General features: G+C 40.1%; 1 protein-coding gene across 2 annotated transcripts; it reads right to left on the bottom strand.

The window, feature by feature from the left end:
- Nucleotides 1-7,034: 7,034 nt before the first annotated feature.
- NUDT4 (nudix hydrolase 4) lies at nucleotides 7,035-24,360 on the bottom strand. Of its 2 annotated transcripts, none has more exons than XM_045830503.1 (5): nucleotides 23,850-24,360; nucleotides 14,177-14,287; nucleotides 12,834-12,878; nucleotides 10,120-10,207; nucleotides 7,035-9,839 (listed from the first exon to the last, which is right to left on the bottom strand). In XM_045830503.1, the coding sequence occupies exons 1-5, from the start codon at nucleotides 23,946-23,948 to the stop codon at nucleotides 9,637-9,639; spliced, it is 546 nt and encodes a 181-aa protein (XP_045686459.1). In that variant the 5' UTR covers nucleotides 23,949-24,360; the 3' UTR covers nucleotides 7,035-9,636. The 2 variants fall into 2 exon arrangements, with proteins under 2 accessions (XP_045686459.1, XP_045686460.1); XM_045830504.1 differs by having other exon boundaries at nucleotides 10,120-10,204.
- Nucleotides 24,361-24,773: the final 413 nt, after the last annotated feature.

The raw sequence follows: 24,773 nt of genomic DNA, 5'->3' as shown, positions 1-24,773 counted from the left end.
CTTCGCCTTTGTACAGTTTATTTTACTGTGTTTATTTCATTTTCCCAATGTGACAATCGTATTTAAAAATTAAAACTGATGGAACATTCTGTTTTGGTCTTCACCATCTGACAAGTCGAATGGCAAGAGATGGATTGTGCCAGTTTATTTTCACTGATGCAAATTTGTATTAAGATATCACTGAATGGAGTATTTTTAAGCTGGCCCTGAGCGTGCTTAAAGCATCCATATCTAACATTTTATTTTACCTCCTAGAAATTTGAAATAAATGTTTGTGTTGTCTGATTAGCTAGATGATCGTTGGTGTCTTGCCACAATGTTTGAAAATTACTGTACGTGAGAGTCCCAGCAAAGCCGCGGTGTGGCTGACTTTGTGCAGGACTGTCACATGTTGTGCCACATATGTGACCGGCATTTGAGTTATGACCCTTTTCTTCATTCTTGTCTGAAAACTTCATGTGACCACTGATGCGTGTTATTAGGAAACACCAGTCTGATAATCATCTGGGGTTTGCTGAGCCATTTTTGAGTCTTCCTCATAGACCCCATGAACAAATCTCAAACTACAGCTTGTGTAAGTGTCATCAGAAAGGCTTCTTCATTTGAGAGCATCAAATCCTCAATTACTTATTCTTTTTTTCATCCCTCTAGTATTTGCTGTGGGAGCTCCTTTTATTCTTTATTTTGATATTCAGTAACTTTTTTCTGTGTTAACAGTCCCCACCCCGTACCCCCAAGACTGTTCTTTCCCACTCTCCATATCTAATTCCTGATTGTTGTTATTTTTAAGTCATCAATGTAGCCAGTCTTAAGTATGTAAATGTTAACCTATGGGTTGGAACCCTTGTCTCTTGCAGTTTCAAGGTAACGGATATTGTAGCCCATACCTGAATTTCCCCCACTCTTAATCTCGTAACTTTTGGAGTTTCTTCAGAATGTGGTGTATTTTATTGTGCTCCTATGTAAGATGAAGAATTATCTATTAAAATTACATTTTCAACATACAAAAGTTTTTGATGACTGGTAACTGGTATCCTACCAAATCAATACATTGCTTGGAAACAAATATAAGTTTAATTCAGAATAAAATTGTTCATAATTGTAATATTGTAAATTAAAAAACTACTAACAGCAGTTGTCATTTATAACTATTCCTAAGCTTTTTAGAGAGTGTCCTACAACTAAGGAAACAATCTGATTCTGGGGTCAAATGGATCGCCTTTGTTTACTGCAGGTGACACTGCTCATGAACAGTTTCACAGCGATTTATAGTTACAGTATTACACATTTAAATCTATTGCACTATAAAATGTCTGAAATAGGACTGATATCTACTAAGTTTGAGATAGACGTACTGAAATGGAATAATTCAGTTTTCATTTCCATGAATTTCAGTTTTCATGAATTCTTAACTTCATGGCATCATGTTTTTTTTTTCTTTGTAATTTTGGTGAGTCCGCATTGATTGGTAAAACCTGCTTTCGGTAGCAGTGGATTGAAACAGGAGTCACAGTGTTCACTGAGCTTTCGTAGGGTGTAAGCGGCTCTGGGAGAGGCCAAGGCGGAGCTCGAAGCTGTGTCTGGCTTTGGGGCCTATTTTTATTGGCCCATATAGTGTGGTTGGTTAAATATTTTGAATTCAGTGCCAACATTTTTAAAAATCAGATTTACATGAAAATCCAGAATTTTGATAATATCTGAATATCTGGCAACATAGGACACGTGATTTGCCTTTGTGCATGGCGTCTTCTGGGAGGGGCTGAGTGGTAGTCCTCCATCCTTATCCAGTGACTTTCTGCCCTTTTCCCCAGCCCACCTGCTCCTTTATGTAGTTCTGTTCCCTTGTAAGCCTTTGAGTTTGTAATTCCTAAGCTTAAGGAAACTTAATTTATTTGACAAATAAAAGTATTTCATATGTGCTCAAGATCATACTGCTTGTTGGGGATGCTTAGGTGAATGAGACTGGCATAAGGCTTTTTATCCCTCATGGACTTCCTAATCTAATTACAGAGGGGGCATGGACAAGACAGCAGTAGTGACTCTGTCTTGGAGAAAGGAAGAAAGTACTTGGGAGGGGCTGGTCTTCTGGATTCCAGCCAGATGAATACCTCCGGGCAGGGAGAATAGCACGAGCAAAACTCTGTGAGCCAGGAAAAGAATCTGCATATATTAATAAGTGGCTTCTTGAGAATCAGCTCTGCCCATTCATGACTTTCTGAGATCCTGAGGTGTTGATACGGACTTTGTGTTACTTGATTTTTCAATTTTGTTGTAGTCTACTTTGGTGATTTGCTTCCACAGTAGTTCTCTTGGAGGCAGCACAGCAAGGTCTTGATCTGAAGTGTGTAGAACTTCATTCTTGCTCTAGATCAACAGCATACTTGAGTACAAAAATTTAGAAGGATTTAAAAATAAGATCAAATACAAATCAGCACAGAAACCACAGGTGCTTGCTTAGCACTGTTTAAAAGCCAGAACCTTGTAGTCTACAAGATATGGTAAACACAATTTTAGCTAAATGAAACTAAGTGGTGTCATGGAAACTATAGGGATTAGCTTAATTTTTCTATTTGATGGTCCAGGAATCTTTTGGCTACTCTAGCCACATTTGTTGGGGTAGCAAAGTTTAAAAAGACAGCCTTATGTAAAGAAGCTGCTCCCCCGGCCCCTGCCCAAAAGAATGCCATGATTATAGAGCAGCTAATTCATTGGTGTATTTAGGAAAAATGTAATACTTCATTGAAATAATGTATTTTGGGATCTGGGGCAACACTTCATTTAGCTATTTAGCATGCTGCTTAGTATAAGGAATTATTTTTTAAATGACTTGATCACAAAAGCAAAACATGTTGAATGTAATGATTTGAACTACAAAGAATAAATAATCTACCACCAAGACTGGTGATACTTTGTTTTTTTATCTATACCCGTGCACTAATTTCCATTTCATCATTGAGATTGGAATTTGGGAGGATTGGTTCCAAGAGTTGGCTTTGCTGTTGCTGTTAAACATTGGGCAAGTTCCCATTGGCTGCAAAACTGGGTGTTGGACTAAAGTTTTTCCTGCTGAGTGTAGAACTCAACATGTTTGGGTCCTCCCTCTGGCCCCCAGTTTTACATTGCCGCTCTTCAACTGATCTCATTTCATATGTGCCTGTGGCACTTCGAAGTGTGTAATGTAGACTTACTGCCAGTCGGACTCTCTATTGACTTGATGTGATTTTTCAGTTACTGGTTATGGAAGCATATAGTAATTGCCTGAATATTTAGACCTTGCTCATTGTCTCCAGTTGGAGCAACAACTGAAATACCATTATCTCTTTTTTTTAAGGTTTTACTTATTTTTTGGAGGTGGGGGAGAGGGAGAGATATCAGTACATCTATATGAGAGAGAAACCACTGGGGGACCTGACTGGAAGCCCAGGCACATGCCCTGACTGAGAATCGAACTGGAGACCCATGGTTTGCAGGCTGGCACTCAGCCTGCTGAGCCACGCCAGCCAGAGCTGAAGTCCCATTATCTTGTAAAAGTACATTTTATGGTATTTATTAGGAGCTTTTAAATTTTTTTCTGTTAATCATTCACATCCATGGGGCAAAATGTTTTAGAAATTGTAAGATTGATAACCTCATGTTCCTACCATTGTAGAATAAGTAGTGTATTTACTTTTACACACTCTTGATCCATTCTCACCCAACACATGACTCCTTTTGAAATTGTTCCATTATCTAGATTAGTAAATCCCAATAATTTAAATTTCATTATAACCCAGCCTAGCAAGTTCACAAAGTATTCTGGTTTATGTTCAACAGTAGACTACTTAAGACCAGTCCAAAGTGGCTTAGACAGGTTAGGTTGATGGCAATAGATCTGAACTTGGTGCTGTTTTCCTTCAGTTTTGACAAGAAAATCAGGAGTGAGTAACCAAGGGCAGTTGAATGTAAGCTGATTACATTCTTGCAATACATTTTTTCCTTCTAAAACGAAGTATTTTGGTCTTTGCAGGCCACGGATCTGTCTCCAGTAAGTTTCTCAAGTCTGCCACTGTAGCGAGAAAGCATCCATAGACAATTTTAAACGAATAAGACTTCTGTGCTCTGAGACTTGAATTTTCACATGTGACTTGGAACTTTTTAAATCACTGAATGTGAAAAAAAAACCCCATTCTAAGCTTTTGGGCTGTATGGGCTAGGTTTGGCCTGTAGGTCCAGCTTCCTTCCTGCTTGGCAGTGATTGATGGATAACTCACTGCTGTAGTGTTACAAGCAAATGTGTATTTCCCCTTTTAAAAAGCTATTCCAGTAACAATTAGTGGAAACATTTGTACAGGTTTCTTTTCCCTTTGATGTTGATACATATTTTGATAAAAGTTATGAACAGATGGAGCTTATGTACAGATTGAGCATTCATGGAGCCCCTTGTGTTCATGTAAGGTTACTGCACGTTCCCACATTGTGAGTTTCTCAGGTTTCATTTTAAAATCAGATTTTAAAGGAAAACCTGAAATGTGACATATAGGCTCCTTTTTAAAATGTGAGCTTTAATTCTGAGTAGTAGTTCTACTCAGTAGTTCTGAGTAGTAATTCGGAGTAGTTCTGTTTTAAATCGCTGTTAAAGGACCTCCACCTGTGGCAGCACAATTCTAGGTAGTGATATCTATTGACAAAATGATCGTAGTTTAATCCGTTCATTGTAGTTCAGATTGATGTTTTATAAATCCTGCAGTACACACCTTTGACCATACTTTGTGCAACTCGAAGTGTCTCCCAGAAATGGAGTTGTTCAGTGACAGGGTTGTATTTTATGTCTATAATAGTCCATTATGTGAAACTGTTACTAGTTAACCATTACCCCTTTAGTCCAGGGCATTTTATTTCACGCCTTACCATTTTAGTTGCCTTATCTCGGTACATAAACCTTTGTTCACATTCCTGGTTCAATTACTTCATCAAAAGATATGTTTAAGTTTGATTCACATTGATAGCCAAATATTTTTATTTCACTTATTTAAGGAGTGAATTTGAATAAAAATTGAGAAAATCAGTAAGATTTACAATACTTTTATACATACTTCTGGCTCTGGCATTTAATAAGAATTAGGAAATGTGATGTCCAGAGGGTAATTTTCCACATATTGGGAAGAGTAACTTTGGGATTGTAATTGGTGGAAATCACATCAAATGGAGGAATTTGATTAGTTTCTGCCAAAGAGACCGAGTCTTTGAGTAAATTTGGGCCTTTGCTATATAATACAGTCCTAAGATAGGCATTAGGGCCTTCTCATTTTACTCCTAGAATTTAGCAACTGGCCACTAGTCAGGAAGGTAATGAAAATAAGAAATTTAGCACCAGGATGAGATGTTTTTAAGCTAGTATTTGGTCTACAGCTCCATATAAAATGATAAAATGTTAAGTATTTGGTGGTGGATCATATTTTGGTGGTGGAGAATTTTGCTTCAGATGGTGAGTGTTACATGTAAAAACTTGAAAGACATTACCTTGTGGGTGGGGCTTAAAAGTGTCGAATATCACACACCCATATGAAATGTGTTACAACCAAATGGCTTAATAGTTACAGCTTAACATTAGTCATGTACAAACACGCAGCTAGTCATGACCTTGAACTTGTGTGCCCCGTATATGTAACAGTATTTGTTCTCTCTCAGATCAGCTGCCTTCTCCACAGGGTTCAGTACCTTCTGATGTGTACCTTCAGTACCTTCTCACTCCACTAACTTTTCTTGAGGGTGGAAACTTGTGCTGTGCTATAAGCATCAATGCAGCACAGGCATGAAGCAGATGTTAAGAATTGGACACACTGTTGGTTGGAAACAAAATTGGCTACACAGAAATATTCCAGCTATAACCAATAAATTGAAGAGCATTGTGCTAAGTGAAATAAGCTAGGTGGTGAAAGATAAATACCATATGATCTCACCTATAAGTGGAAACTAATCAACAAAACAAGCGAGCAAAATAGAACCAGACATGGGAATAAAGAACACACTGACAGTAACCAGAGGGAAGGGGAGATGGAAAACAGGAAAGGGGAAAGGTAGTCAAGGAACAGGTGTAACCCACTCATGGATAAAGACAAACCTGGGAGGGGGCAGATTGAATGTGGGAGGTGGGGGTAGGTAGGGTTGGGGAGAGTAATGGGAGGAAAATGGGGACCACTGTAATTGAACAATGAAAGGGAAACATTAAGCCCTGGCTGGGTGGTTCAGTTGGCTGGAACGTTTTCCTGTGCATTGAAAGGTTGTAGGTTCAATTCCTGGTCAAGGAACACACCTAGGCTGTGGTTTGATAGCCAGATGGGGCACATACAGGAGTCCACCAGTGTTTCTCTTCCCATTCTCTGAAAATTCCTGTATTCTTGGGTGAGGATTTTTTTTTTTAAATTTTATTTTAAACTCAAGTCACTTTGTCCACAAAAATTCTGCTTAGAGACCTGTAGAGAATTCTTGTTTTGTGATGTGAAAGCAATACTGGAAAATGTCAAGCTGTCTCTCTTCCTACAATTTAAATGAGATTTGAATAGAACTTTCACCTAAGGATCATAAAGTTGGTCTTTGGTAAACAATGTTTTTGGTAAATACAATGGCAGACAGGGTACCTGTAGCCAGTTACCCTTTCAAATGAACAATTAAAGTGTTGGTAGTGTAGAAAGCATATATAACACCTCACAGCAAAATACAGAATAAGTTGAAAGCTCTGGAAAATTACTGAAGTAATTTAATTTAAACAAAACCCCATCTGGGAGGGGGAACAGTGGTGCTACATGAGACAACCACAGTGGTACACCATCAGACTGTCTAATACAGGAAATAGCCACTGGGGGAGTAATGGCAACATGTTATTGGTGACCCAGTTAATTCCACTAGCAATGACCATAAGTGGGAAAGTGTATAAATGTGCAATTACTACGATAACACATATGGCCATCACTGGGAGAATAATGATACTGTGGAATGCTAGGCAAGTTTTTACTTGGGAATGGTCTTAAGTTTAAGAAAAAGAAAGAAAAAGGTCATTTATTTCCATTTTTATTTGATGTTTCCAAATATAAAAAAAGTCAAGATTCTTACACCAATAATCTCATATGAGACCATGCAAAGCAACTTGAAGTGTATACAACAATCACCAGCCCCTTCAGTTTTGCTGCTTTATACAACTGTCAAATCAACACTGAAAAACTCAATGACATGTCTGGTTGGAAAATGTGTTTACAAAAAAACAAAAACCCCAACAACATACAGAACAGCTGCTACTTGGTGTCTACAAGTCAATTTACAAACTTGTTATTTTACTTAGGAGGCACATGGGACTGCAATTTTATCTGTCCAACTTTATCCAACTACCCCACAGAGAGCACAAATGACGGTCCCAACACTAATCTTCGGAGGGCTGAGATAGACACTTTCTGTTATCTGTAGTAGATTCAACTGTTCAGCCTGAACATGTAGGCTTATTCTCTGAACAGAAATCAATTCTTACAGCCCTTCCTCTAATTTTGCTAGAATGGGTTTCAGAAGAATAGTGAAGAACACCCTGTTTGAAATTTAAAATGTAACAACTGTAAATATCCTGTTGCATTACACAAATATCTGCTAGTTGCATAGACTGAGGACAGTTGGTTTGCTAACTGGCACTGAAGAAATCCTGACTTGAGTGGCACTACTTCATCCAAATGTTTCTGACCAAAGAAAATTATACAACAATATTTATAGGCTCACTTTTAAGAGATGGCTGACATTAATACTGTACATATTTTACAGGTCAAATACATAGTCTACGAGTTTATAAAACAGGTTCATGCATTGTTAACTCTAAGAATATCATGTACAAGATACCCCCTCCCCCCAAGTACTTGTGACAGCATTTCAGGTGGACACAGTCCTATATACAGAAACAATCCAGTTTCTCTGCTTTGTTAAGTATGTAATTTAAAGAAATTTCAGAGATCACGGAGACCAAAAACTTTAGTCCATTGAAGATTGATACAAAGTGTCAATCTGTGGGATTTAAAATGTTTTTTAAAAAACACCCTGAATACATAACCTCTGTACAAAGAAAAATATAAAAATCCTGGATGATCATGTTTGATCACACCACATAATTTAGAATGAAATGTCACTGGTTAAATTACTCATTTCTTTGACAGCATTAATTTGTGAACTAATGTTTATATCTAGTTCAGCTGCACTTATGACACAAGATCTTTTTTGAAAGTGGCACCAAATTTCCTTAAGTGTAACAGCACTCTATTTTTAGCAGCAATTATATTAAGGTTAACAATTTATAGAACGAATAACTATGCTTACTTTCTACTTTATGTTCACCAGTCACAATATTTACAAAAGGTTAATGTCTACATACAGAATGATCTTGCCCTTCTCCCCGACCCCACACCTTACTCAAAGGTTTTTCTGCTTATCTCATTTCTGGTCTGTCCGGGCGAGGACGGGAGTTTCAGACAAGGTACCTATGTATTTTAGATAGGATTCTTGATTTTAATACGTATAAAGACAAGAAAAAATAATTCTTAGTTCAGGTATATTCCAGTGCCCAAGTTACTTATATGATAAATAGTACCCATTGACAACCTGTAAGAGATGACACATTTTAAAGGTGCCCTAACAATCTAAGTCTGTACCAGCTGAACAGCAGGAAGGCCATTTTAATTGTGATGCAGTCCTCACTGACTGGCATTCTGAGGTCACAGGCTCCAAACCTAGGTGTGGTCATTGGTAACCAACAAGGTTAACTGATGAGGTGTCTGTCACTGAATTCAAAAATTGAAAATATATTTTCAAAAAGCAATTTACATTTGAGGAAAATTTGGTTCTCAGGTATTCTGTGTAGAGAGAGATTATGAATGAAGGGAATTGGCAACAGGGTGTGCTAATGGAAATTCCATGAGACCAGATTTCACGAGATGCTTTATTTGCTACATGCATTTTACTTATAATACCTCCCTAAAAATTGCGAACTCGACAGTTAAAATTTTGTGTCAAAGGGCTGCTGAGCAACAGGGGAGTTATACTAGTGAAATAACATCAGTTGTGAAAACTGAGACAAATGAGTAACAAATTCTTGAAAATAGCAAATTAGGCCCTTTGTCAAAAGAGTTACAGGACCATACAGAAATAGTCCAGATACACAGTTTGTGAAATAAAATTGTGATCCTATGAAACAAGTTCAGATGGACAGATTTAATACTGAGAATGATTTTTGTAAATCCACACAACAGAAGGATTTGTTGACTACATTAATGCTGGAAATGAGAAAAGAATTTGGTGGTAGGCAAAAAAGTACGGTGACCTCACAGAAACCACAGACCGACACCAAATGGATGAAAAATTGAAAAAATGACGAACAAAATAATGGGAGGGTGAGGTGGGGTCAGGGGCACAGTTAAGGCATCTAAAAAAAATTCTGCATGGCTTTGGCTTATTAAAATATTTTACACTATTAAAAAAAGATTGAAAGCATCTGAAAAACATGCAAATTGTTTGAAAACCTTGCATGGCAAATTCAGACAGTTTGCAAGCGTCATTCAGATGTTTGCCAAGAAAATAAAGAAGCCTCTCCCCGTTAGACTGCACTTGGTGGGAGAGGACCTTTCCTTCTCTCTATCTGACACTAGATGGCAAGCCAGAGGTCTGTGCAGCAGTTACAAACAGGGTGTTGTTATCTGGAAGAGAGGGGACTGCAGAATTTCCATTGGACGGAGAACAGCCCAGCTTCAGTTTCTCCAGATACTCGGCATGCACAGGCTTATGACACTGGAGAACTTTGATGGCATCTTCTACTTTGAACCACTCTCTCTTCCTTCCTAGAAAATAGGAAGGACATTGGTCACTATACAATAAAATCAAGTACAAAAAGTAAGCCATACCCTCACACTCCTCTCTCACAAATAATGACTATTCTTTTGGAATGGCTTGGACAACAATAATGTTGAAGAATTTTAAAATAATTCAAATGTGGAGATATATCTTGACCTTCCCTTCTCTAAAAGGAGGGTAAACAAAAATAATTTAAGACGAAAATTGGTTACAAGTATGCATTGTGTGAATTAAGAGATTCAGACAGCAAAAGAAAAGGAAACTTACCTATATTAACAGAATCTTCCCAATCTTCTAATATTTCAGTGACAGTAAGAACATAAACATATGTTCTGTGCTTTCGGTCTTGGTTCTGCTTGAATACAAAAAAGAAAGCATTTTAATCTACAGGAGCTAGTTGTGCACACATTTTTGAGGGAAAGCTCAGTTGTGCCGTATCGCTAGTTAGCATGGCCTATTTGCCAACACAGGCAATATACTCAGTTGTATAATCCAGCAGAAAAATGAGTTTATATAAGACAAAATATTTAAAATGGTAAAAGCTCCCAATACTAAACTTTTAGCACTCTAATTTTTGTCCATCAGATAAGTAACTGTCATAAAGAAAGTCTTAAGATTGGAATGGAATCTAAATTAAAATTACGGCATTCCTGTCATTTCCCAAGTCCTATTCCCTGGGGCTAATCCTGACAGCCTTTCGACACTACGAAAACTGCTCTGCTTTCCTCAGGACCTGCAGGGCAGCTCCCAGTTACTTCAGAACATGCCCCTCACGGGTGCACAGACACACACAGCCAGAGCCTCTTCTCCACCTTGGCCATCCACTGTATCACTCAGGGCGAATGGTTTTTTGAGACACCAGTTCAGTTATTGTCTAACTATCTGAAAGCTTTCAGATGAATTACACACAGCCAAGGTTGAGAGTACCTGGGTTAATCCAATCATGGAACATTATTTTTAAGTCTTGTAGTCAAACTTGACTTTACCCATATTGAAACTGCAACCTAGTCTTGCCCCCAGGTTCAAAATTATACACAAGTTGGTCTTAAGACAAACGGGCTCACCTCCATCTTAACTCGAGTTAGCCTTCTGTGCTGTTTCTGTGGCCTAAGACTGTAGACAACTGGCCTAATGTTTTCCACCACAAATGACCCGAGTAATCCACTCATTTCAACAGTGTATTATGTCTTTGGGAAGGAGTAAGACTAGCAATGCAGTAGAGGTGTCTCTCACATTATTGTTCCTTATTTTTAAGAATTTGTTATCTCTATGCCTGGCCAAGCAATATCTTTATTATGCTATGTTCACAAATGCACTAAAATCAGCAGGGTGAATGAGTAGGACAATTCTAATTTTCCCTTACATGGTCAAAGAATAAAGTTACACTGATTACCATTTTCTCTTCAAATTCTATTGTTAAATAAAATTTCCTCTATAAATATAAACAGTAAAGGACTTAATACTAGTACCTTTTCATGTTATATAACCTTTACTTATAATGTGTGAAGTTTTCTTCAAAAACCTTGTCAGCATACTGATAAACATGCTAGTTGTACCACTGGCTACTCAGAATTACAGAACACTCTCTGTTGGGGGCCGCCCTGCCTGGTCTCAGGAAGCTGTAACCCCCCGTGACTTAGGCTGAGTAAGAGGCCTCCGAACTAGGAGCCACTAAGGAGACAAAACATTTCCCTGGCATGAACGCTGACTGTTCTGTGCTTAGCCTCCTAGGCTTGATCAGTTAGCAAATGACGGGTAAGATTTCCCACGGGGGGGGGGGGGGGGACCACACACACCTCCTAAGACAGGCATGATCAGGAGGAGGCCTCAGGTAAGAGACTCAGGGCTGTGGAAATGAAGAGGTGATCGACATCAACCCCTGCCCCCTTGGCTTTGCCAAAGCCTGAGTCCTTGTTCTTAGATGTGAGAAATCCAAGTCTCCTGGCTGCCTTTGTCTCCTCTGTTGACTCCGGCCTGTGGAAATAGCAGGGGCAGTGCAGCCCAGGCCAGAGTTGGCGGACCTCTGGGGTAATCAGGCCTGGGACATAGAATATGCAGGATCCTGTGAGATGTGCTTGCTGGAGGATGCTCTTTAATTAGAATATGAAGGCACGGGCAGGAAAGGAGACTAGCCTTTTAGGTCCTGTAGTCTTTTTAAGTGATAAAACACAAACTTTCAGCCCAGAATCCCAGGGGGAGTTCTGTCAGCACCTTTGAAAATTACCTACTTGTTTGATCTTCCCTGCCAGACTGGAATCCACAAACTGTGTCTGTATTCTCAATAAAAACCTATTCAGGCGGGGACTTTAGGCACTCTCCACTAGAGAGAGTGGCCGTTTCGTCCCTATTTCCCTACAGGACTCACTTGTCCCTGTGTATGTTTTTCTCATGTTTCGACGAGCATCCGCAGCAGTGATGGATACTGCTGGCCAGTATCCTCCACACTCTCAATGTTTTTTAGCTTAACCAGGAGATGGTGCTATTTACCTAGGTAAAGCAAGTGCTGAATTTTGGGAAAGTATGAACAGTATCTTAAGAATTTTACTTAAAAAACAACAACAACAACAAAAAAACAACTTTTAACAATTACTGTATTCTGAGAATCAATTCTACCAAGTACTGTACAATCAGAACTACTTCTAAATCCCTGTAAAAATGCTTAAAAATAAAAAAAATTGCCTCCCCACAAATTCTATTCTGCATTCAGTAATAAGGGACTTTACAGTCAAGAATTCTATGCTTTTAGCATCTATTCTATGTATCTGAGCTTTGTGTCCTCACACAATCCTATGAAAATTGGCGGCCTTTTGCTTTGAAGGACAATACTCAACCAGGACTCTCCCCCTCCTGATTCTTAAGACTTGCCTACTGATAGTTTTACAGGAATGTCTAGTTTAAGGATGCTGCCAAATCATCTGGCTGGTTAGGAAGGAATAATTAATTTTCTTATCAGCAAACCAAGGATTACTTTTGTAACTCACCTCAAATATGCCCAGGAGTCTGCCTAATTTTCCTTTGACTCCAGCCTATTGAAAAAAGATAAAATGCAAACATTTTACCTTTCTATAACAAAACTAATATGAAATTTACTTTCCAACTACTTTCACTTTTGAATCTAAAGGCAATAGGCCCTCCCATCCTAAGCCTGCCTTCTGTGACTTTTGGGCGGGTTGAGGGTTGTGCTAAGATTCCACACCTGTGGCTTGCTACAAACTATGAATTCATTTGCTCTGCATACAATTTCTTGTTGATCAGATTTACTGTCATTTATTTTATAAGAAATGGCGAGGATTGACCAAAAATTAAATTTCTACATATTAGGGACAAATTTCATGAATGAAAACAGACTTTACTAATGATAAATAGTCTGCTATATTTTCCTTTACCCACACACCTCAGGAGGTACAATGCTTTCTACATGGTACCGTTCTACTGCAGTCCTCATTACGATTACCTAGTAAAAGAATTATTGGCACTTCAGGGTGCCCTCCATTCAAATCCACAATGTGAACTAAACAGACTGGTACATGCTTGTTTTCTCTATTTAAATGTGTTCTGCCCTCGTGAAGCTACTCATCTTTCAAGATCCATCTCTATAAAACCTCCCTGACCACACATCAAGGCCCCATAACAGCTTTAACATTCATTTCCCATTCACACCTAATTGCTGTTCAGGAGCTGTTTAGGGTACTTAAACTATTCAGTTTTGCCTGTGAGCACAAGCAAGTTGTGCATCATCATGTGTAAGGAGATAAGCAGCCCATGTGTGCTTCTGTGCACCTGTGTGCACACCACACTTTATTGAAATTTCTGGAAAAAAAACAAAAACCAAAACAAAAAACCAACCCCCCCCAAAAAAACAAACAAACAAAAAAACCCAAAAACAAAAAAAAAAAAACCCAAGTAAAATAAAAGCAATTTGTTTCTTATCCACTTGAAAAAGAACAGTAGCACATGATTAATGTCTCTATGTTCTTGCTCAGTATGATATTAACCATGTGCTGGGCAAGGTGATTTTTTTACAGATTGATCGATCACTGATCAGACTTATTGTCTCTTATGCAATTCCATGTTCAACAATTCTGGGGGACTTCCACCTTGATTTTAGCTCTATTTTACCAGGTAGAAAAAAAATCTGCTTAGCTAAATGCTAGTTATAGTCATGTGCTTAAAAATGGTAAATTAGGCAACAAAAGTCACCCATGTGACTTGCTTTCTTGCCTTCTCCTCAGTGTATGTAACAAATACCTTGTTTGTGCGTCCTGTAAAACGCCAAAACACAGTATGTGTGAAAAGAGAAAATACAAACTACTGTTCACCTCACCTCTTCATACACCTCCCTCACAGCGGCACCGCCAGGCTCCTCCTCAGGCTCCATTCCTCCTCCTGGGACAATCCACTGGTCTGGGTACCGACTGCTGCTCACCAACAGCACCTGCAAGACCCACTGTATAAACATGCACTGCCGGCCTCAGAAGCACCATCCATGTGAACGACATTCTCAATCCTTCACAAGATGGCAAATCTCTTCTACATTAACCCACCTTTAAATTTCATTATTATTGGGGGTACACATTATACCACAAAAAAGGGCAGCTGACAGCCTTTGTTAACATTGTCTCTGTGAATTAAGAATTCAACAACAGCATCTCATCACTAAATAATTTTCACCTAATTAAATCCATTGAACTATCAGATTCAATTAGTGAAACTCTCTAATTCTTAGATATTAACAAAGAATAAAAGCAGAGACTTGGCTTATTAGCCCCAAAGCTGTATGCACTAATGTTTGTGATCAGATCCATTGCTCCTTAGTTATAGGATCATATCATTCTTCCACATTTAAGGATATGTAACCATAGGCAGGTCACCCTGTTCTTCTGTCTATAAAATGTAAGAACACTTAGAAGGTAGATGCTGTGAGAAAGGAATAGGAAAATTCATGTAAAGCCAATGCTGTGTGCATAGAGAAATCCTGTTATCTTCACACTTAAGATTAGACAGAAAAAGGCACCCTTCATTTCCCAAACCTATGTAAATTAGCAAAAGTTGCTCCATATTGATACCAGGCAACTTTAATTTATGATCTTGCAAAAGGTTGCCAAGCTATGGCCTACTGCCTGTTTTTGTACAGTCTGTGAGTTCTAAATGGTTTTTATATTTTAAAATTATATGAAATTAAAATTTCAGTGTTCATAAATAAAATTTTATGAGAGTCTAGTCACACTCATTCATTTTTTACAATTGTCTGGGAATGTTTTTGTGCTACAACTAGAGCTGAATCATAGCGACAGAGACTGTATGGCCCACAAAGCCTAAAATATTATCTGGCCATTTATAGGAAAAGTCTGCAGACACCAATCAAGAAACACATTAAGCTCAAAATGTGCAAACAAACAAAAAAAAGCCAACCTGTTATCACAGAGAATCCTAGAGGCTCACCATTTTAACAGTAATTAAGACAATTTATTACATATCCATCTTATATATAAAAATATGTGGAAGCCCTGGCTGGCGTAGCTCAGTGGATTGAGCACAGGCTGTGAACCAAAGTGTCGCAGGTTCAATTCCCAGTCAGGCCACATACCTGGGTTGCAGGCCACGGCCCTCAGCAACCGCACATTGATGTTTCTCTCTCTCTTTCTCCCTCACTTCCCTCTCTAAAAATAAATAAATAAAATCTTTTAAAAAAAATTTAGAGCTTTCCTTTCAAAAAAAAAATGTGGGCTAGGTTTGGTTGAAATTCACCCAAGTTTAAAAAAAAGTCTACGATAAATAACCAAATGACATTTATGAAGATAACAGGTGTCTTAACCAACATGAACAAAAATGTTTGTAAAATTACCTTAGTATATTGCCTTCAACTAAATGTAAAGAGTTCACACCAGATAAACCCATCAATTTAAAGCAAAGTCTAATGCCCAGAGTGGGTCCTGACTTTATGACATGCAGGCTAGCAGGTCCTTCTGCCCAGCTCCCTGCCTACTGCCAGAGGAACTGCTAGCCTGAGGAGCTCACAGACAGCACAGGATCCACCTTCTACCTGAGTAAGCTGCCACAAACCCAACCTTCCCCCCTTGGAAAGTTCCAGGCTGACAGTAGCTCTGCAATTCCCAGCTTTTCCCAAAACCTCTCAAGTGTTGAAGTGTAAGATATGTTAGTACCTATTCAGGCACGTAACATCAACTTGAAAAAAGCAGACACCTTTGCCTATGGACACACCAGAGCATGGCAGAGCAGTGCTCAAGGTATTTCTCTCATTTCTTGAACATTATTTTTCTCATTCTTGATCTGGACAGGACTCTATTGCTCCCACCAGCATTATTCCTTCAATAACTGGTAGTACAGTGGTAAGTCCAGAAGAAAGCACCATAAATTAACACAATGGTGACAAAGCCTTAGCTAAAGTACTAGTGGCTAATGTTGAGGATATCTCCAAGTCCAAATACAGCAATTTTGGTGAAATAGAATGTAAGGTCCTAAACTTAAGCTTTAAGTATTTGCAAACAGGGCTTATATATTAAAATTGGAAACTAAAGAGCCAGAATAAGCAAATCTAGCCAAGAATCTATGGCATTCAAAGGCTTCAGTCCTACATCAAGACTGGCAAATACATGAAAGTTTTTTAAGTTAAAGATGTTTAAGATACATGAGCAACAAGAGAAAAGTTAAGTGGTAACTACTGGTTCTGACCGCCGAGTTGGAGGCCTCTTTTCCTGGTCACTAGGTGTGGATTAGGGATAACCTGGTTTCTACTGCCTGGATGAAATGCCTGCTACACACTTCTGTGCTCTGTAAGCAACTTTCTTGATTGCCTTCACAATGGCTAGCCACTGGAAAGTACATCTTCACTTACTAAATAGGCAGTTTCAAAACCACAGATATTCCTAATGTTTGAATACTGAAAAAATAAAACTCATGTATCTAGGTTGATGACTGTCATATTCTCATTTGTCCAAGGTAAGGGCTAAATTACGTAAGATTAACAATGTTAAAAAACCAACATTAATAATGTTGAGGTGCATGTATAGTCTGCACCTGCTTTTCTAAACACTGTACCTTCCAATTTAATAACAAATCTTTGTCTAGGACTTCATTAACCTCTTCCAAAGTCAGAGACATGGAACCCCCACATGGTTCAACATCTCCCTTCATAAATTACTATTTAGAAAGCCCAAGAAAACAGATCTTTATAAGTTTTGGACAAAATGATTTAGCTGAAACCAAGCACTTATCATGCACTGACATTCCAAAATGATTAAATTGGATCAAACCATTAACTTGAAATGCATCTTTCCAAAAAATGATCAATTTAAATGAGTAATTAATACCTGTGTACAGAAATGACCAATGTCTGAACTACCAGCTTAAGAGATATGATATGGTACCAATTTGAAAACCAGAATGCTTCATTAAGTACTTGTCTACTCATCTTCAGTACTTAATCTGGAGTTCAAATGAGGTCATGGCTACATTTGTGTGTGAGGTGGAGGGCAAGGGTAGGGTGGTACTGAAAGAGGCAGACCCAAGGGATATACTTCATAGATTAGACAGAACTATGGCATGAGTCTGCCAGGGCAGAAGAAATGAATCTGAGTAGCATAAGCAGAGACAACAATTAAAACCCCTCCAACACACCGGAAGAACCTAAAGCTACAGAATCACATTCCAAAGCATTATTATTCAATAGTCCCTCCTGTAAAACCATCTAAACATTTCTAGGACATCCCAAATCTACTAGGATCTATAATATAGCTTTAGCATGCTAACCAATGCTTTGAAATGGCATTACCGAAGGAACAAAGGCTATAAAAGTTTATTCAATAAAGATACACCAACTGCTAACAGAAACTACACATGGTCTTTCATAAGCTTTAAATTCCTTTTCAACTACCTTTCTGAATATATTAGATTTTGTACAAGGTCTGTCCAGAAGTATCCAGCCACGTAATAGGAAAAAATAAAGATATTTGTTGAAGATACAAGAAACATTGTACATAGGACAATAACGCCTCAGTCCCCTTCAAAGTGAGCGCCTTGGGACCTCACACAGTTCTCCTAATTGCCATCATCTGCCCCGTCGTATTTTCCTGAATCTTATTGCCGATCTGAAGCCTCTTCCCTTTCTAAGGGGATTTTAGTTTGGCATAAGTCCGAAGTCACAGGGCACAAAATCTGGGCTATAGGGGGGCTGAGTCACCTGGGTGATTTGATGTTTTGCCAAAAAAACTCTTCACAAGACACGATGCAGGAGCGGGTGCATTGTTATGATGAAACTGCCAATAGCTTTACCAGGTGCCCAGAGCTACAGACTTTTGAATCATCTAAATCATTTCAGCAGAGCAATGTTCAAACTTAACACAGAATTTAATGCAGATTCGTTGCTCTACTTGTTCAAGTCATTTTGTATGTGATGGCCACACAGTACACATGCTCACTCAATGATATCTACCGCCCACAATGACTAGTACAGTGAAATCATTACTGTTCAAGCATGTGCATTCCCATCTGTTCTCCTTGGCTGCCAGGTTACACCGATGTCGCACAAACTATTCTTGTTATATTAACAACGTCCAGACTTTTTCCAGACAGACCTCCTACATCCAAGATGATAGTCTGTCACCTTAGTGACAAGACGACAGTAGGCATTCAATGTTCCAGATAAGCCAGAGCTGAGACCAAAGAAAAGATTTGTATAAAGGAGGCTAGCGACCAACCTGACTGCAGAATTAGACTTGAACCGCACTGAAAACCCAAAGCCAATGCTGTTGAGAGTGGTGAAAAGTGAAGACACTTCTCTGATCCAACCTGACCACCTTTATATAAGCATTCCTCTTACTATACTACCAGACCTTACCTCTCTTCACATGTAGTGAATGATTACCAGAATAAAACACCATTTACCTGGCATTGTTGAAGTCATTTCTCACATTTGTCTTTTTCTTAGACACTAATGTGTTAAACATTTGGAACAGAAGTATTTCTCATTTTAAATAGTGATAGTGGTCAACCTGGAAATAGCCTTAAGTCTGTGAATTGAAATGATCTATATTACAGATTCTATCTATACTCTACATGGCCCAAGAAATCCTTCTCACTGGGGAGATATAAGAGCAGGTAAACTAAAAATGCTGTTCAGATTCTATGCAATTCAGTTATGTCTTCAGAGACTGGAGGCAGATGGGGATAGTTAGTCCCCTATAGCAAGTGGCCCCAAATTGCCCTTTGTGTTTTACTTTTTACACCCTTAAAATTGCCCTTGGCCAAGGCTTGCCTCTGGGAACAACTAACTACTACCGATTAACACTGCTTTCCCAGGAAAAACAAAGCTCTCTAGCAAACTTTTGAAGTGATCCCTAAATCTAAGAACGAAGAGTTTTATTTTGTGAATTGTAGCTATTTTGAAGCTCTTCTGGCATGTGCTTGTTCTTTCATCCCCCATTATCATGAACTAGGATTACATGAATGGTTCAACTACCTCTGCCACAGGTTAGCTATTTCGTATGCATTTAGCCAAAATTAGGCCAGCTGTGTATCAGAAACACCCACTATGCATACGGAACATCTTAAAAGATCACAGGTCACAACAATGGTTATTATATCTACTAACCAGCCACCTACTGTTATTAAGCCTTGGTGATACACCAATATCCTAAGAAAAAAAAGCAGATGCAAATTCTACACAAGTGCCTTCCCTTGAAGGAAATGCCTACTTGAGTGGTTTGGGAGGTATACAGGCACAATTGTAGAGGTTGGTGACATCTCCCTGTGTTTAAAAAAGCCTACCTTTGGATATTTACTTCATTTTGATGAAAGTGGTCTCCATTTGAGGCAAGTATCTTAAAGGACTTAGATCTCTGAAGAAATACAAGCCCCAGAATATATTTCTAAAAAAAGGTCGACCACCTGATTATTCTATGCATAAAAATGCTAGTAGAGATTTAACTGCACTAATATTTGTTAGACTTGTTTTTGTTTATTAGAACTCCGGTTTTAGAATTCTGTAAGTTTTGAGATTCTACTTTTCCCACCAAACGTTTGCTTCAATGCATGAATTCACAGAACTCAGACACTTCGTGGATATAGATTGGGGATCCTGTAGAATATGGCCCCTGGTTCAGGGAGTTTAAAAGCTATTTAGAGCAGTAAGTCAAAATGGAAGTCAGCCCTGGGCGTAAGATGAACCTCCTTCCCCTTCTGTGGGTCACCCGCCACAGCCATGGCCTAGGGAAACATACTATATGGTCCTCTGAACAATAAGCTACTTTCTCTTAAAAAAAAAAAAGTCAGTTTTTAAGACTGTTTTGTCAATGTTTCTCACTCTAACTGTGCCTGGATCTCACCCAGGATCAAGTCATTTGTTTCTCCCTTTAGCACTCTATACTATTTTGCTGCTAGATCATTCTCAAACTTGAATGTATCTAAAATCTAAATGTTACCTGTTTAAAACTCTAAGTTCCTTTCTTGCCTAGCAATTCTTCAGACTCACAAGTAAGGTGCTCTGTTTTCAACTATTATTTGTCCCATGATGTCCTAGGTTGCAGCCCAGCCAGACCACAGCAACAATCAAATCCTGCTCTGTGATGTTTGCTCTTTCCTTTCCCACTCACTGAAAACCAACTCCAAATGACTCACTGACTCTTACCACTGGAGCACCTGATGGCACTTTCACCTTACTTTTATTATCCCTTTTTATCAGTCATTTATGTAACCTCCTGCTACAGAATATATTGTTTAGGAGCTGCTGACACTTTTAAATCTCTGCATCCCTGTTAAAACGATAAAACATGCAAATCTACTCAAAGGAATCTATTTTTGGTTACACTTTGTGAATGCATGCCCTCTTTCATTGCACAAGCACAGTATCCCAGCTGCTCTGCGGAGCATGTATGTGTGCTTGTCTGGAACCCCCAGTGCCAAAATCTAGGGTGGTTCCCACACAGAAGTAAGTAGCTGAAGAGAAGATGATCAAATGAATGTAGATTTAGAAATAAAAAACCTGGGCTCAAAATGATCTGCTAGCTTCTGTGACCTTGATTAAATTACTTCTGCTGCCCAATTTCTTACTATACAAGTGGTAATGTTTATTACTTAGCTCACAGGGCAGAAAAAGATAAAATGGGAAAATACATAAAAACCATCCCAAATGAATATAGACTTCTTGCTGGAACGACCCGTAAGTGCTACTGTGAACTCCTTCAGTATAGGAATAGTCAGATCGTTGCACTGCAGAGCATTTGGGGGCCAAACAGTAATTACTATTTCATTTTAATTTATATTCCATAAACATTTCATCCTAAAATAAAGCATACAGCCCTGGCTGGTGTGGCTCAGTAGATTAAACACCAGCCTCTGAACCAAAGGGTTATCAGTTCCATTCCCAGCCAGGGCACAAGCCTGGGTTGCAGGCCAGGTCCCCAGTAGGGGGAGCATAAGAGGCAACCACACACTGATGTTTTTCCCTCCCTCCCTGCCCTCTCTCTAGTATTAAATAAATAAAATAAAGCATATGTTTCAATCTCCCAACCAGGACCTAGGTAGTCTTAACCCAGTACAGGGGGGAATGAAATCTCACCTATTAGCTAAAGAGAGGTAGTAGGTTCAGGCTGGTTTGCATCCTATCCTTAGAAAGTTGGTAATGTAATTTCAACAGAATGGGAAAAATTCATAGCAAAAAAACAAGATGTCCAGGAAAGCTAACTAATAGGGTTCATTCTCTAATTATCATGAAACAGGAGCAGCCCCCAACTATACACAACTACAGAAATTAAGATGATCCTGAAGTACTGAAGCAGACATTATTAAGTGGCTATACATTGCAGAGAATTCAGAGTCTTCCCTCAGGGCATATCCTCTAACAGTTACTGAGTTTTTCAACCCAGAGGTTATCAGATTTACTAAGTTTTTATATAATGGATTTATCGAACAAGTTCTTCAAATCTTGCTCCTTACTTCCTCTAATGGCACTAGGCTCTTGACTCAACTAGAGGCTAGTAATTTAGCATTTATTACAGTAGAAATAACTTGCCAGCACAAGAACTCATTTATCTGCTTAGGCAACTTCTGAAATTCTCAGACTTTGCTTTACCATTCACACAATACAGATCATTTCAATTTCCTCTCATTTCCCATATTTTTCCCTTGGGACCTTGTGTTTTACAAAGCCTGAATTCCAAGTTCACATTATGGCAAGACTTCAAAGTCACTACTTTCAGAAAGGCCTCCAAGCTCAGCCTCACAAAATCTCCCTCATTCAGCAAATAGTGTGCACCCAAATTGCTATGGGCTGGGCCCTTTGCCAAGAGCCCAGCCTCAGGCGCAGGGACCAGATATCTGACTCTACCACTTATTAATTAAGTCATTATATTAGTACTTTTGCTCTGCAACTGTTTCCTCACCTGTAAACCAGCACTAAGAGGATTAAATAGAACAAACTTAAACGTCTTTAGCAGGAGGGCACTGCCAAGAATATTACATAATAGTGAGCATTCAGACAAGATCCTTGATCGCTTTTGGCTATTTTATATATATTTCTACATTCAAAGATTGCTTTGCTCTCATGTCCTTCTCTCAAGGACCTTCTAATCTTCTTTTTTAATACAATGCACTTAATGCTTGTTGACTTTGTTACTTTGTAAATGTTAACAACAGGCCCACCTCCTCTACACAGACCAATTTCTTCCGAAAACTCCTTCAAAATGAAAACCCCCAACTAAGCACTGATCATCACGAAAAAGCTTGGTTTCTTATCAAAAAATAAAGACAAAACATGAGTTGGAAGAGCACCATTTTGAAGCCCTTTGAGTTTTGTTAGCATGCTAAGAACAACTGAGTGTACAATGTCACACTCATCCTAACTACAGAGCCTAGCAATAAGGAAGCCATTAAAGTCCTGTCTCCAGCTTTAGCCTGGTATTTTATTGTATTGTACACAGTTGGTTATGGAAGTAGAACTCTAATTTTTTTTTTTTGCGAATCATTTTAAGAGTGGCAATGCTAAAATATCTTCTTTGGCTACCAATTGTCTATTATGGCCCTAGGCAACCTTAAAGCAGTGAGAGCTGTTTTCAAATTAAGTAAATGTAACTAAAATATGTAAAAACTGCTCTCCAGGGAAATCTCGAGGGAAATCTCACTATCAATCCAATGCATACAGACAAATTACAGGTTGACTGCTTGCTCTTAGAACAAGAAAGCTCCTCTTTAGATGTCTAACCAAACACAGCAAAGCTTTGATAAATATTTTAAGAGCTAGAGATTGTCTGAAAATGGCAACTTTGTCCACCTCTACTCCATCACTCTTCTGGCGTTTTTCCACTTTTCACTGCTCATTTTTCAGCAATCAGAAAACTTTAAACAGAGACACCCCCCGCCCCGCACCCTTCAAAAACAACAACAAAAAGTATAATTATGACAAGTGCTTGTGAGGTAAACGAGCTTCTTAAAAGTGGGACTAAGAGAACTAGACCGAATGGGTTTTTATTTCGAAGCACGGGGACTGTTTGACTATTTCACAAATCAGCCTGGATTTAATACGAAACCGCGAACTGTTGTAATACAGAAGGAAAATATAAGAGGCAGAAAGACTAGAACTGCAACATTCACGCCATTTCCACTCCCTCCATTAGCACTCAAGATTTATCGGGCTTACGCTCAGGTCTCACGTTAAGATGGTGAATGGCTAGCAGCGACCTACAGGGCACTGGGCCTTCCCGGGAGCTAGAGGCGGTTTGGCCTCCGGTACTCCAGACGTCCCAGTAGGAGAACGTTAGGCTGAGCGAGCCCCTTTGTCTCTTCTAAGAGAAAGACAGGAGGGAGGCAAAAAGGGAAGACGGACGGAAGGGAAGGGAGGGGAGGGGAGGGGGCTAATCCATCCCAGCTCTGCAACCAGATGGAGGGTCGTGCAGGGAAAGAGACAAGCTAGGGCAAGTACCCTTACCGCCCCGGCCCGCTGCGGGGAACCCGCGGAGGGCACAATGAGCGCTGGCCTCCCTCACCTCGTCCTCCTGCTCGCTCCGGAAGCACAGGCACGCCGCCCGCTTCTTGAAGCCCTCGCGGTCATAGGTCCGCGTCTGGTTGGGCTTGAACTTCATCATAGAGGCGGGCTCTTGCTGCTGCTGCTCTAGACGCCGCTGCGGTGGCCCGGCGGCCGCCACTCCGCCGGGGAGTGGGGACGGGAGCGAGTCGGGCGCAAGTGTGTCGGGAAGCGAGGCGGCAGCGCAGGGAGGAGCCGGTCAATCCCGGAGCCGGGAGCCGACAGCCGCTCCGACGCGAGGCAGGGCGCGAGCGCGGGTCACTGGAGCCCGTGTGTCGCGGAGGAAGCGCCGCCTCTGCCCGGGCGTCCGCCGCACTCCATGGAGCCCGCCGCCCGCTCGCCTCGGCTCCCTCCTGTCGTCGTCGTCGTCGTCGTCGTCGCCGCCGCCGCCGCCGCCGCCGCCGCCACGGGAAGTGCGAGGCTCGAGGACCGCGTCCTGAACGTTCAGTTGCGGAGACTGGCACCGACTAGCTAGCAGCACCGCCCCCTCCACCCCTATTTAAGTAAATCCGCACACGCTCCGCCCTCGCGCTCTCGGCCCTGCGCGCGCCAACGCGCCTGCGTGTCGGAACCGTTGCGGCGGGCGGAGGGGGGCGGGGTCTGGGCCTGGGCCGCGGGGTGGCTCGGGTCGCACCGTACTGCAGCCAATCGCGAGATGGCTTTGCCCGCTAAAAATGCCAGTGAACGGAAAGAAGCAAAGACCTGTTTCTCCCAGTTTATGAATCCTGCGACTTTCACCGTGAGGACCTTAAATACCACCTCCGTGAGAGAGGTTCCAAGTACATGTATGATCAACAAAGTTGCACGCTAGCCAGCAAATGCCAGGAGGAATAGCAGTGATTGCAGTCTCCGCAGGGACTAGACACATCCAGAATTCGCCTGGGAA

This window comes from Phyllostomus hastatus, unplaced genomic scaffold (genome assembly GCF_019186645.2).
Source record: "Phyllostomus hastatus isolate PE091 unplaced genomic scaffold, TTU_PhHast_1.1 phas_contig_152, whole genome shotgun sequence".
Taxonomy (NCBI): domain Eukaryota; kingdom Metazoa; phylum Chordata; class Mammalia; order Chiroptera; family Phyllostomidae; genus Phyllostomus; species Phyllostomus hastatus.
This window is presented reverse-complemented; position numbering and strand designations above follow the sequence as displayed.